Below are 14,869 nucleotides of genomic sequence, written 5' to 3'. Positions count from 1 at the left end.
TTTTGGTGATAGTGGACTCCCACTCCAAATGGTTGGACGTCCACCGGGTAAACACGGCAAGCACAGCATGGACAATTGAAAACTTCAGGGCCTCGTTTGCAACACATGGACTGCCGGAGGTATTGGTGTCGGACAACGGAACGGCATTCACAAGTGGGGAATTTGGAAAATTCCTGGAGGAAAACGGAGTCCGTCACATCAAAACGGCCCCTTACCATCCAGCGACCAACGGCCTGGCAGAGAGAGCGGTCCAGACACTTAAAGCGGGACTCAAGAAGCAGCCGGCAGCGTCAATAGACACAAAGCTCTCCCGCTGGCTGTTTGATTACAGGACCACATCGCATTCCACAACGGGCATACCGCCAGCTGAACTCTTAATGGGAAGGCGGCTGCGAACAAGGCTGAGTCTCCTTTTCCCAAATTTAACGGGGAAAGTGGAGAAACAACAGGAGGCCCAACGCAGGGGGCATGATAATAGTCGACAGCAGAGACATTTCCAGGTGGGGGCACCGGTTTGGGTCAAGAATTATGGGAATGGACCAACGTGGGTCAAAGGCACGGTAGAGTCCCAAACAGGGCCCATATCCTATGAGGTTTCAATAGGAGGTAAGGTGCTGAAGAAAAACCTAGACCAAATAAGGGCAGCGGAACCACACCTGGAGGCAGGCGAAGCAGGACCGCCTCAAGCTGGGATAGCCCAGACGGAAAGGATACCCACACCCCAGCCCCGAGCAATTTCTCCAGACCCCGTCATCCAGTCATCAGAGTCGGAGATGGACACACTTGACGAGGCCGCCGCGACACCTCTACCCGAGGAGGAGGAAGAACAACTTCCAAGGAGGTCGTCAAGGAAAAGACGGGCACCTATAAGGTACACCCCGCCCACTTCGGAGAACGACCCGGCGGACGACAGAGGTGACAGACCCAGACATGAGGAGCAGGAAGAAGCTCAGAGGAATGCCAGCTGGCAGGAATTCCTCGGACCTTGGGGGGGGGGGGTGTAATGAACTCCAATTGGCTTTATTGGTTGGCCAATTGGAGTATGAGCTCCCTCAATGATAGCTCATTGAGGGGGCCCATATAATCACCTGTATAGCTTTGTGAGCAGTCTTAAGTTGACTGGACTGCTAGCAGCACTGTTGGTAGCTGCTCCTGTAATATCGTTATTGCAAATAAATATTGGTGTGGTGACGGAACTCCTGCCTCCCGTGGATTACTACAACTGGTATTATGCCCAGCCGGCACAATACATTCATTTCAATGTGGACCAAGCCACAGGATGTCTGGGCAGAAAGGTCCGCTGCCATTGCCGAGGTGTCCTAGGTCCAGGTGGTGATTGACATACGAGCACCTGCAGATGACAAGATGCTCTACACAAACCGAAAGAGGTTCCACTCGATGAACATGCAGCTGGTATGTGACCATCGGATGCGCATCATGCACGTCTGCGCCCGACACCCGGGCAGTATGCATGACGCCTTCAGCGTGCACATTCGATGATTCCGGCCTATTCGAGGTGCACCAATGTGGCTGCAGGGTTGGCTCCTGGGTCCTGGGCGACAGGGGTTATCCACTGCGGTCGTAGCTGATGACGCCTATCCAGAGACCACAGACCGACGTGGAGGCCCGCTACAACACCCATGCATCCATCAAGGGCGTGGTCGAGTGGTGCTTCGGCATCCTGAAAATGCAGTTCAGGTGCCTGGATTGCTCTGGTGGTGCCTTCTAGTATGGCGCTGGGAGGGTCGGCTGCATCGCAGTGTCTTGTTGGGTGCTCCACAACACCGCGCAGCACATGGCCGGTGGGTTAAGGAGGAGGAAGAACTCAAGGCCTCGTCCGCCAAGAAGGATGCGGGGGAGTGGGAGGATGGCCAGGACATGGGGCTCAGGCAGGCACAGAAATCTGCACAACATATGCTGATCTGCTGCAGGTTCATCGACTGAGGGGTTTGTGGGGGGAAGAGAGAGACTGGCCAGCTAATCTACTACTCCTCTCTTTTAACGTCCCACCCTCTACCCAAACACACAAAACAGACACAGGGAGGGGGATGGGGTCAAATAACAAGAATTTTAAAAAATTAAATGAAAGATGAGTGTCTTTGCTTCCAATGTCGAGATCGTTGCAGCAGGCTGTTCCCCCCAGGATGCTTAGGGATCAAAGCTACCGGTTGGGTTCCTATTGAGGATCTTGTAGCAGGAATGTTCAGTCAGAACTCCCAGGCTGTAGGATTCTCTCTGAGGAATCACTCAAAGGATCCACCTCAGGCTTGTTTAATTATTTCTTGTTTCCAACTCCACCAGAATGACCAACAGCCTTACTGAGATAAGAACAGAGTTTCCCACACAAGATTTTTTCGAAGGGTTTTTAAACAACTAATTGTGCCTTCAGCTCGTGGTTGGACTGAATTTCCTTGCAGTTCTGTCTGGCTTTGGAGAGAAAAAGGTCTTTACTTTGGAGTTTCAGAAAGAATCCATTAGACGAGAGGGTGTAACAATTATTAAAGACTATTTATTAAATTAAATATAAGTACACATGAAACGGACTGTACTATGCTAAGACAATAAAGTATATGAATTACTAAACACGCACACAGTTTATTTTCCAAAATACATCTACGATTCCTGAACTCCTGAAGATTGCCCCTTTCCGCCAAACCACTTCAAATCAAATAAATCTATAAGTCAAATTCAGGTTATAATTACCACACACCAAGGGTTTTGTGATCAAGTCTGGGAAACTTATTTTCCTGGTCCAGAAAAGATATTTAAACATCTTTATGAAAGTTTCTGCACTGCCTTGGCTCTATGACCCAGAGGCTGTTTGATGTAAAACTTGGCTTTCAGGATGCTGGCTGGAAACTGGCTTGTCTGCTTCTGAGGCTGCTTGATGTCAACTGGCCTGCTTTGCTTCTGAGCGGCCTGACTGATAATTCTTTGTTCGACTTTGATTCTGCCTTCTGACTATTTGGCTGTCTGCCCCGATTAAATTCCTTGATTCTTAACATTAGCATGTGTATACCTCAGCGATCTCCCAATCTTCTAGGTAAGCTGTTTTTCCTGATATGCGATTCACATCTGAGTCTATCTAAATTCTTTCTAATCTTGTTACTGGGAGAGACACATCTCGTCCGGCCTTTTGAACATTAGTTACTTCTGTCACTAGGCAGATTTCTACCTGTTGCCGGGCATGTCACAGCCTGTTATGTCTTATTAAATTCATGTTACTGCTGTTATTAGGCAAATCCATGACACTGTGTTCTGGAATGAACATATCTGCATTCAAATGACAGGAAGCAATGCTGCAGTTTCCCCTGTTTACTTTCCTGTTATCAGTGAGAATGGTCCCATGTCTGGTTGGAACCTCACCAATATTCTAAAGACAATTCATTCTTCCTGCCTTAACATCAAATAAATGCACATAAAGGCCATTGGTATGCTGCTGAGAAGTTTATTTGCAATCTCTATGGGACCTGCAATGTCCCCATGAAAAAACTGATGATAACAGAGTGAGTCTGTTAAGTACTAAAGCTCACTGAAAATATGTAATCTCCTTGACAACAAATTACATTTAACTTTCACATCTACTTTCCATCGGTTTAGAAAGTAATAAATTTAGCCATAATATTTTACTTTCAGAACTTAAACTCCCGAGACTTCAATCACATATTTGTGCAGACATTGGTTTGGCTACAGGGGTATTCCATGCAGCTTTGAACACTCATCACAGTAAGGGTAGAGTGAAGAATCACTGAAATTATGCTAGGAATAAGAAGCTAAAGTTATGAAAAGAGGTTTGAAAAATTGGCCCCTTTTTTGCAAAACAGAGCATATTAAAGGAAAATCTAATCAAGGTTTTGGGAGTAAGCAGTGAAATCTTCTTTCCACCGGCCAGAAATTTGTGATCATGAGGCACAAGCTCAGTATTATCATGAGATGAATGTCAGGGGAAACGTAAAAGATATTTTTTTCCTGACAGAGAACATCGAATGCTTTACAAGAGGCAACTCGAACAGGGAATATTTTTATTTATTTAGCCAAGCGGTTTCTTCTGGTCCTGTCTGGAGTATGGATAGGCTTCCGCTGAGTTTGTGGATTTGACATTCCATGGTGTAGCGCATAATTTACTCTATCCCATAGGCACTTACAACTTTGTCTGAAAGGAAACTTGATAAGTATCGCAAAATAAAGAGCATATGTAGACATGCGTAAATTGGATTGAAGTAATTAGCTCCTATTTAGACATGGGGCGAAGGTGCAAACTCCACACGAACAGTGACCCGGGGCCGGGATTGAACCCGGGACCGTGAGACAGCAGTGACAACCACTGCGCCGCCCTACTGCCCATTTAAAAATTGATTAAGTTGCAATGTGCCAAATGATTCCCTGTGCTGAATGCCATGATTCTGCAACTGCATATCAAACTAATTATACTCACACATTAAATGCTGGCTTACCTGCGGAATGGTGTGATCCATCTTCCAAGTTCAACATTGCAATACAAGCTATTCATACAGCACACATAAAGCTGAACTGTGTGGTCCCAATGAGCACAAGTTTCATCTCTTGTTCCAGGGCATGACAATGAAGCATCAAGTTCGAGATAGTCATACGAAGATAGGTCTATGGAAAACAGAAAGTGGTGTTTCAATATCGCTTGTTAGCATTACATGTATTTAAATTTCAACTTGTTGGTCTTCTCACTAATGCTAATGGTTTCAATACATCAAAATATCTCTGGTGAGGAGCAAGCATAAAAGTGCAAACAAAAAGAGAAAGCTAATTTTTGCCAATTCCAAATGAAGTAACTAAAGATAACTGAGGTAAGCGTTTGAAAACAAAAGCTTACAAGCTGGACAATTTAAAGACTGTGTTGCTTGCCACAAGAAGTGGATTTGAAATATTGATATAATCTATGCTGTAACACAAAGAAAGATTCACATCTTTCTGAATATTCACATTAACTGAATATTTGAAAAAGAAAAAAAAAGATCTTTCTTCCTTTCATTGCATTCCATTGTCTATATGTATGAGCTCAATTTACAGAAACAATCAACTCCAAATCCTCTCTTCCCACGCAAGAAATTGGACTTTGTTGTACACATTAGCAGTCTCAAGTGTTAAGGCCACCTAAACTGTAGCTGACCCCAAATTGGGGCAGATGGTCTTCCAGCGACCTCCGATGGTGGCCTAAAACAGTGTTCGACACCTTAAATATGCAAATGAGAAGCTTACTGCCTGTTTGAAGAATACTCCTGCTCCTTCTGGCTTAACCCTTTCAAGGGCAATTTGGGATTGGTGACAAATGCTGGCTTTGACTGCAACATTCATCCCATTAAATAATTTTTAAAAACACATTTCTAAGCGTTTCTGCAAGCCTGCCATCTCCTGCCTGTTGCACATGCTCCTCTCCACCACTTTTCTGGACTTCAAGGAGGCCTGGTAAGAATAGCAACTATTCCCATAAAATGGGAAATTTCCAGAAGTATAACAGGCACTGGCAACTTTCTCAAAGTATTGAAATGAGGCCCAAAGCCCAATTTGGGAGAAGCTTTGGACCTCATGGTTTAAGTACACGCAGTTGTTGAAAATGGGCCAATAACCAATTCCAGCCAAATTAGTTACTTCACAATCCAGCACTATCTTCCTGATAGAATCTTTATTGTGCCACTACCGTTTTGTTACTAATATGCACAGGGCGGCACATTGGCACAGTGGCTAGCACTGCTGGACCACAGCGCTGAGGACCCAAGTTCGATCCTGGCCCTGGGTTACTGTCCACGTGGAGTTTACACATTCTCCCCGTGTCTGCGTGGGTCTCACTCCCACAACCCAAAGATGTGCAGGTAGGTGGACTGGCCACGCTAAATTGCCCCCTAATTGGAAAAAAAGAATTGGGTACTATAAAAAATAATGTAAATTATTAATATGCCAACAGATATTGACAGGTTATTTATCTTCCTTATTAACATATGTTTTTTCTGCAACTCATATAAAAAAGCAAATAGTAATCAATCAAAAACAAACTATGTTTAATATATATATTTATGATGGTCTGTCAGCCTTCTTAAACAGTAATCATCATCTGTACAGTCCCCAAGCAGATGTTTTTTCCATTTGCAGCATTTCTACCAAAGCTTTCCACATCTGCAAAGAATATAAATTATCCTTCTATTATATTACATTAAATCAAACCATAATTATACAGCCTGATTTTTGCAGCACAAATAATGGGTTGAAAGTGAGCCATTAACCTCCGAAAAACAAATAGCATCTTTTGTGAAAAGATAGCTCGTCCACATGCAACATTAAATTCATACTGCAAAATCACATAGTGCAAAACATAGAGTAGAAACATACAAACCACTCAGCAAATTACATAATTATAAAATAAAATTACCGTCCCTTCCTATTCTGCAGTTCCCTGCTTCGACAGAGTTTACAAAATAACCATTCCATGCTTCAGAAGACTAATTTTTCTTCAGTTTACCATGTCATTATAGCCTATCAAAAATGGCTCCTCTTTCTCCCTTCGTTTTGTTTTTTGTAGAATATTAATGTAATATTGCCTATTCTTAAATGGAGCTGCTCTTTGCTAAAAGCTTACAGATCACAACACAAACTGGATCAGTGAGGGTGACAGCATCTAGAAATGCTGAGATATAAATCTTTTTTACCAGCTAGAAATTCTGGTGGAGGAATATTCAGGTATAAACAACGTATGTCCACAACCAGTGCCGAGAGACAATAGCAGAAACAAGGTAATTTTGCTACGGTAAATTATTCATAGTCCATAAGAGACTATAGGTATCCGCATCAAGCATGGGTTTAGGCAAGGAGGCAGACCTGCATGAACTATCCCGACTCAAAAAAGACAAACAGAGTGTCAGAATGTGCAGCTAAGTCAATCCAATATCTTCCATCATTTACAAGACCATGGTTAAGTCTTTTTTAGAATACTATGTCCAATTCTGGTCCCCTCACAAGGTCAGAAATGTTGGGGCACTGGAAAAGATTCAGAAAAAGGCCATCCAACTAATACCCAGTTAAAATCCCATAGTTAACATGGTAGGCTCAAGAAGCTTGGTCTTATTATTCAAAAAAGCATTGACTTCACACAGATTTAATTGATGCATTAAAATTATTTTTTAAATAGACTGTACAAGCACGTGATCATTTGACGTAGTTATGAAGATAGAGGAACAGCACATAGGTCACGTCAGCATAGAATCAGATTAGATAATAGAATTTATTTTCATAGAAGATTGCTGGATTTTGTAATAACTTGCTGACAACCGCAAAAGGTGCAGATTTTCTACTAATGTCCAAAAGGGAGCCAAAAAGAGTCCCTAAAGAAGTTGATATCAATGTGTCCTAACATCAGGTGGATGTTGGGGTCCTGAATCTTGTCTTCATGGCTATCGTCCAGAACTAAATAATTTTGTGACAGGAAAGGAATAACCTTTGTTAGAAGATAGTGTTCCGGGGCGGCGCAGTGGAGCAGCGGTTAGCACTGCTGCCTCATGGTACTGAGGACCCAGGTTCAATCCCTGCCCCAGGTTACAGTCCATGTGAAGTTTGCACATTCTTCCCATGTCTGTGTGGGCCACTCGAAATTGCCCCTTAATTGGTAAAAAAGAATTGGGTACTTTAAATTTAAAAAAGAAGATTGTGTTCCTGCCTTTCTCAGGACATTTTAGGGTTGCTGATGAGTTGTGGTGACTAGTTGCAACATGGTTGAGTAGGCGGCCCAATGAATCAATTGATTTTACTTCATACACTTTTTTTTAAAACATAGTGCATGTTTGCATTAGTTTGTTTTTGGAATTGTTTAATGCCATGCCAATGAGAAAAATATGCCAATGTAATTTCTAGCATTCCTGCTCCTGCAGTAGTGGGTGCAAGCAACTCGTCAAGGCTCCCTGCGACAGCACTGTCCAAACCCATTACCTCCATCGCCGAAAAGAAGTGTTGACAGCGCATAGGAATTGAAAGTTCCCCTCCAAATCACACAACATCATGAGTTGGAACCGTATTGCTATTTCTCATCGAGACGGGGTCAACATCCTGGAACTCCCTTCCTAACAACACTGTACAGGTGATATACCACACGGACTATAGTATTTCAAGAAGGCAGCTCACCACATCTTCCAATGGGTAACTGGGGATTGGCAATAAATGCTGGCCTTGTCAGCAACACCAAAATCCCATGAATAGATAAAAAAAGCAAAACCATAGCCCAGGAACAAATATTGGTACGGGTGATTTAAAATTGCAAACGTTTCTTAAAGTCATCAATCACATGGCAACTGATTGCTTTTGGAAAACCAACCTCGAGAAAAAGCAATTTAATTTTTGTTTTGCTTTGTAGCTAAAACCTTCCCCTGATTCCAGACTCACCAGTTGAGGCTGGGGAGGTGATCCTTATCTCATCAACTTTGTAAATGGCTGAGGTAAGCACCTACAAAATATAATTATTCTAAACCTGGGCCCTGGCAACAGTCAACACATGTCAATTTTGCAGAAGTTCTATTCTACCATCAAAAGACCTATTGCAGAATTTCTAGCTTTGAGGGGGAACAGTGATTGGTAACACCACCGTTCTCAGCTACAGTTCGTTATTTTCTGAATTTGACTGGGAAAGTGATATTCTATCATAAACCATTTTATTAACTAACTCAATAAAGAAAATGTACAGAATCCTACAAAGAAATGTTTGATGAAAGATTTATGCTGTAATTTATGCTACATATAGGCACAGTGGTTAGCACTGCTGCCTCACAGTGCCAGGGACCCAGATTCAATTTCAGCCTCGGTTGACCAGCCTCTGTGTAGAATTTGCACTTTCTCCCCGTGTCTGCGTGGGTTTCCTCCGCATGCTCCGGTTTCCTTCCACAGTCCAAAGATGTGCAGGTTGGTTGGACTGGCCATGGTAAATCGACCCTCAGTATCCAAAAGGTTAGGTGGGGTTACTGGATTACGGAGATGGGGGGAGGAGCGTGGGGCTAGGTAGGGTGATCTTTCCAAGTGTTGATGCAGACACAATGGGCCAAATGGCCTCCTTCTGCACTATATTCTTAACTTCTATATTTCTATATTTACTAACTTACTAATTGCTTCACTCCGCATGAGCCACTTCAGCTAGTTTATGGACTGGATTTCATAGGGTAATATAATTCCTGCCTTTCCCAATGAAAAAGTTGGTTGGGAGGCTTTCCACCGGGATATTGTCTCTCCACAGCCATTTTATACTGGGACAGCAGTAACTCGCAACTGGTAAGGCATGAGCCCCATCTGAGGAGAAAGTCTCACCTTAGCAAGTTGCCAGACAATCTGAATGGCAGTTCTCAAAGAAGAGGTGGTTTATGGAGACTGAACTTCAAGTTAAGTCCAAGATATTGGTAGGGCCTAGTTAGCAGGCCAAAATCAGGGAGCTGAAAGGGGCGGGGCCCAGATTTGCGATGCTGGGGAAGCATTAAAGGCCCGGGGGGGGGGGGGGGGGGGGGGGGGGGGGGGGAGGAGCCCTCGTTACTTTAAATAACCACTGCATTTTATGAGTACCCTCACCTGCAAGGAAGGCCACAAAATCCAGCCCATGGTTACAAATCTTTCCCATTGTAAACACATCAAAATATTTAATGATCTGCTTAGAAAACTCACCATACTGGACAGGAGAGCATGGAATTTCTCGCTGTGGCCTATGTGCCGCACCCTGGCTCCATCCTGACCCCAGTCCATATTTCAGGGTCTGGGGTTACCATGTGTCACAGCTACCTGCCGCAAGCAATGGGCAGTCTGTTAAGCTAATCAAAGATTAACTGAGGCTGATTATTGAAAGCCAGCTAGTTGACTCCCAGGTCCCCAAAGGTGGCAGGGGACGGTTTAGCTGCCTGGAGGCAGTCTCCTGGTGGCAGACTGGGGGCTGGATTCTCCAAAAATGGGGCTATGTCCCCACGCCGACGTAAAAACGCTGGCGTTTCACTCCCCAGTTTCCTGCAAAACATAAACAGGTATTCACTTACCTGCAGGGGGCTAGCAGGGACCTGGGGAGCATCACGCACCTTTGGTTGCGGATATGGGCCCCCATACTTCCAGTTCCGAGTCCGCGCATGCGCACAGCGGCGACCTTCAGCGGCCACGCCGAGCGCCATGGCGGATTCGGACCGCAGACCAAGACCAACAAACAATCCCCCCCCCCCCCCAATCGGCTGGTTCAGACCCGCCCGATCGATGCCCCGGCCGCCATATCCCCCCCCCCCCCCACCAAGTGCTTGATTCCCCCTACACCCCCCCCCCCCCCCCCCCCCCCCCCCACCAGGGCGGTCGCGGATGAGTCTACATACCACATTAGTTCCACATCATCGGAAACTCGGGCAGTCGGAATCGTAGTATCGCTGGGAGGGCTTCTGGCAATGGCACCCCAGCCAGTCGGGACCGGAGAATTGTCGGACCCAATTCAGTCAGGAACATCGATTCTCCGCCCCTGCGCCAAACGCAATTCTGGGACGGGGCTGCGGAGAATCCAGCCCTGGGAGTTGCCAGTGTTCAGGTTGGGTCCAAGGCCCTTGATGATAGTCTGGGTTTCACAGCAGCTTCAGGTCACCCTGTGGAAGATCTCTTCCTTCCCCAATAGTGTTTGCCCGGTTATAAAGACCTATTCTTCGATTAAATATGAAAGCGTTAGTGAAAGGGTGCTGCCATTTTGGGATTCCCTCTACCTTGTTTAACTGCTGCGGCATCGTGCTGTTGCTTTCAAGCAGGAGGGCCTTCTTTGGGCCGTTCAGTATCAAGACCACTCCAGGATGGCACCCTACTCCCTGCCAATTAATTATCCTACTTGACAAAATCAGATTTCACACAGGTTATACAAAATCACATGTTAGTGCTTTGCACACAGTGCTGGCGACTGACCACCATTTGAGCCTTGGAGCCTTGATTCAGAAGCCCATTAAAATCCTATCCTAGAAAAAGCAGGTAAGAATACAGCATTTTGGTTTGGGCAATCAGATGCTGAGGTCTAACATCGCAAATTCAAGACCTATCCTGGTTGGAAATATCTAGTATTGGAGCTGTCTGCTCTTTATTAATTTTAATGAAGTAGAGGAACTTCACATTTTACCCACAGTTACAAAGTCTGTCTCATCCATATCCATTAAAATGAACATTAAAATTGAGCATTTTTGTTAAAAAGGCAATGAAATCGGCGGTGTAATTGTCTGTCTCAAGATACTACATGCTGTGTGGGGGGGGGGGGGGGGGGGTTGATGTTGGCGGCTGGCGGGGGGGCGCTGGAGGCAGGAAATGCTCAAACAGCCATCATGAGCAGGCATGATGGATCAGCTAGTCTTTACCTGTACATTGTGTCTGTATGCTCATACTGTGTACATTTGAATTTTGAGCCAAATTCTTCAAGAAATAACTACCCAGTTTTGGGCAGTGTTTCAGCAGGAGAGTGAACAAATCAGACAAAAGAATGGAATACTGCCTTCCTGAAAATTACTAGATGACTTCACGTAGTCTATTTCATGTGAAGTGGTGTCAAATGGCAGAAGCATGCACTGAAATGTGTACCCACAAATGCACATACGGCAATAATATCATATCATACATCACATTTTCGATGATTTCAGCATCAGTAACCAGTAACGCCATTATTTTACTGGGGACCACTGTTGCTATGACTAATAGAAGGCATTTAAAAATTAGTCAAACCCAGTGAGTGCCACCAATGGCAGACCAATCAACGCACTCTTTCTTACCAGCAGAGTTTTCCAACTTCATCACAGGCTTTGCTCTTCATTCCGCCCACGCAGCTGCAGGAGTTGAAGGCCAGCGCAACAATTATTCTCCTGCCCTACCCATAACCCCTCAGCACAGATAAGAATAGGAGCATGGTAGAACAGTGGTTAGCACTATTGCTTCACAGCACCAGGGTCCCAGGGTTAATTCCTGGCTTTGGTCACTGCCTGTGCAGAATCGGCACATTGTCCCTGTGTCTGCGTGGGTTTCCTCTGAGTGCTCCAGTTTCCTCCCACAAATCCCGAAAGACATGCTGTTAGGTAATTTGGACATTCTGAATTCTCCCTCTGTGTACCCGAACAGGCGCCTGGGGCAAATGTGGTGACGAGGGGCTTTTCGCAGTCATTTCATTGCTGTGTTAATATAAGCCTACGTGTGACAATAAAAATTATTATTGTGAGCTCATTTTTAAAAATCCAAATTAGGCTGACATTGGGGGATATGATGGGATCAGCAGCAAAATAGTTGGGTGGACCTCACACCCATCCTGCCAAGTCAACATCAGTGCTATTAAAGATAAAACGTCACAATAAAAATACAGTCCGCAATGTCTTTTTATTGATAGAGGTATAGATATAACACCTCCACAAGAGAAGCACCTTCTAGCCAGCTTAATTCAGCCTGTGCTGTTACCTTCAGCAATTCCAGTTAATAGCTAAAGTGGCAGTAAGCCAAATGTAAACTATTAATTTAAGAATACCCTCTAGATCAAATACTGAGACTGCAAAGGACATACATAGTGACATAATTTGGTGCTGAATATTCTAAGAGGCAATCGTCAGACACCTGCCACTGTGTAACATCCAGCAAATATTACTAATGGCAGGCTTTATATTTTATAAGAGAGGGTTAGATGTCAGTATTACATTTTCAATGGGCATTACTCATAGACCGGTTTTGCTGCTGTATAATGTAGTTACTGTCTATAAAGCAATTTCAGGTTTAATTATACTCTTCACCTTGCTAGGTAGCAGTCTAATGACCTAGGTGAAAACAGTCATTGCTCTGAAATGTATATTGTCTTAAATAACAAATAGAGAAAGCAAAAGTATTCAATTAAACTCTGTGAAAACACACACATTTAATCGTTTATCTATGCCCCCAGGTCTCAATTCCTTAACTGCTGCTTCCATGATCCTCTCAAATTCTTTCATAATTTTAAACATACTTCTATTATATCACCATTTGATCAGCACTATTCTGATAAGAGAAAACATCCGGAGTGGGATTGGACCACTGGAAAATGTGGCTGGAGAAGTAATAATAGGAAACAAAGAAGTGGCAGATGAACTGAATAGTTACTTTGCATCAGTCTTCACGGTGGAAGACACCAGTGGGCTGCCAGAGCTCCAGGAGAATCAGGGGGCAGAAATGAGTGCAGTGGCCATCACTAAGGAGAAGGTTCTGGGGAAACTGAAAGGTCTAAAGGTGGATAAGTCACCTGGATCGGATGGACTACCCAGGGTTCTAAAAGAGATAGCTCAGGAAATTGTGGAAGCATTGGTGGTGATCTTTCAAGAATCACTGGAGACAGGTAGGGTCCCAGAGGACTGGAACGTGGCTAATGTAACACCATTGTTTAAGAAGGGAGGGAGGCAGAAGACTGGAAATTATAGGCCGGTTAGCCTGACTTCCGTCATTGGTAAGATTTTAGAGTCCATTATTAAAGATGAGATCGCGGAGTGCTTGGAAGTGTATGATAAAATAGGACTGAGTCAGCATGACTTCGTCAAAGGGAGGTCATGTCTAACAAATCTGTTCTTTGAGGAGGTAACAAGGAAGTTAGACAAAGGAGAACCAGTGGACAAAATTTATTTAGATTTCCAGAAGGCGTTTGACAAGATGCCGTATAGGTTAAAAGCTCATGGTGTCAATGATAAGATCTTGGCATGGATAGAGGATTCGCTGACTGGCAGAAGGTAGAGAATGGGGATAATGGGGTCTTTTTCAGGATGGCAACCAGTGACTAGTGGTGTGCCTCAGGAGTCTGTGCTGGGACCACAAATTTTCACAATATACATTAATCACCTGGAAGAAGGTACTGAAGGCACTATTGCTAAGGTTGCAGATGATACAACGATCTGTAGAGGGACAGGTAGTATTGAGGAAGCAGTGGGGCTGCAGAACGATTTGGACAGGTGAAGAGAGTGGGCAAAGAAGTGGCAGGTGGAATACAATGCGGAAAAGTGTGAAGTTATGCACTTTCAAAGGAGGAATTTATTTTCTAAATGGGGAAATGCTTTGGAAATCTGAAGCACAAAGGGACTTGGGAGTCCTTGTTCACGACTCTCTTCAGGTTGTTATGGGCCAGGGTTTAGAGAACCCCAAAATGTATCATGGAGGTCACCTGACACACAACTTTTACTAGTTGTGGTATGGAGAGTACATGGCCCACTCTACAGATGTGGTACAGCAGAAATGGAAAACTATTTTTAAAAAGCAAAACAATGTTTATTCTATGAACTCAAGTTAACCTTTTTAAAACATACAGTGAACATCTTAGCAACCATCAAGGCAAATATAACCCCCAAAGAATACAACACTAAGTAATCCTGAAGCTGTCCTTTTAACATCCATAAGACTTAAAACAAAACTTTTAACAGCACATCAGGTTAAAGTCACTACTGAGAGCAGTTATTAGTTTTAAATCACCAAAGGATCGATTTACATTCTTTAGATTACAGAGAGAGAGAGACTAATACACTTTCTGGCTTTGACTGCAGCTATCCAGCTCTGAAAATGAAACTAAAACACACCCTGCAGCAAACAGCCTAAAATGAAAATAAAAAGCTGACAGACAGCCCAGCTCCACCCACTCTCTGACATCACTGCAGTAGTAAACACCCATTTCTTAAAGGTACTCTCGCTACAGATATTTATGTACATATCCATCTAGAAACACCCATTTCTTAAAGGTACTCTCAGATGACAAGGTTAACATGCAGGTTCAGTTGGCAGTTAGGAAGGTAAGTGCAATGTTAGTATTCATGTCAAGAAGCTAGAATACAAGACCAGAGATGTACTTCTGAGGCTGTATAAGGCTCTGGTCAGACCCCATTTGGAGTATTGTGAG

General features: G+C 44.0%; 1 protein-coding gene across 1 annotated transcript in view; it reads right to left on the bottom strand.

Annotated features, from left to right (window-relative positions):
• Positions 1–14,869, bottom strand: part of si:dkey-256h2.1 (uncharacterized protein LOC337520 homolog) — a 322,407-nt gene that overhangs the window by 183,376 nt on the left and 124,162 nt on the right. The window contains exon 7 of the mRNA XM_038797529.1: positions 4,455–4,620. Coding sequence (XP_038653457.1) covers positions 4,455–4,620 — 166 coding nt within the window. The remainder of the gene's footprint in view (positions 1–4,454; positions 4,621–14,869) is intronic.

The sequence above is a fragment of the Scyliorhinus canicula genome, chromosome 5 (assembly GCF_902713615.1).
Source record: "Scyliorhinus canicula chromosome 5, sScyCan1.1, whole genome shotgun sequence".
Taxonomy (NCBI): domain Eukaryota; kingdom Metazoa; phylum Chordata; class Chondrichthyes; order Carcharhiniformes; family Scyliorhinidae; genus Scyliorhinus; species Scyliorhinus canicula.
Note: the sequence above shows the minus strand (reverse complement) of the source record. Positions and strands in the feature narration are given on the sequence as shown.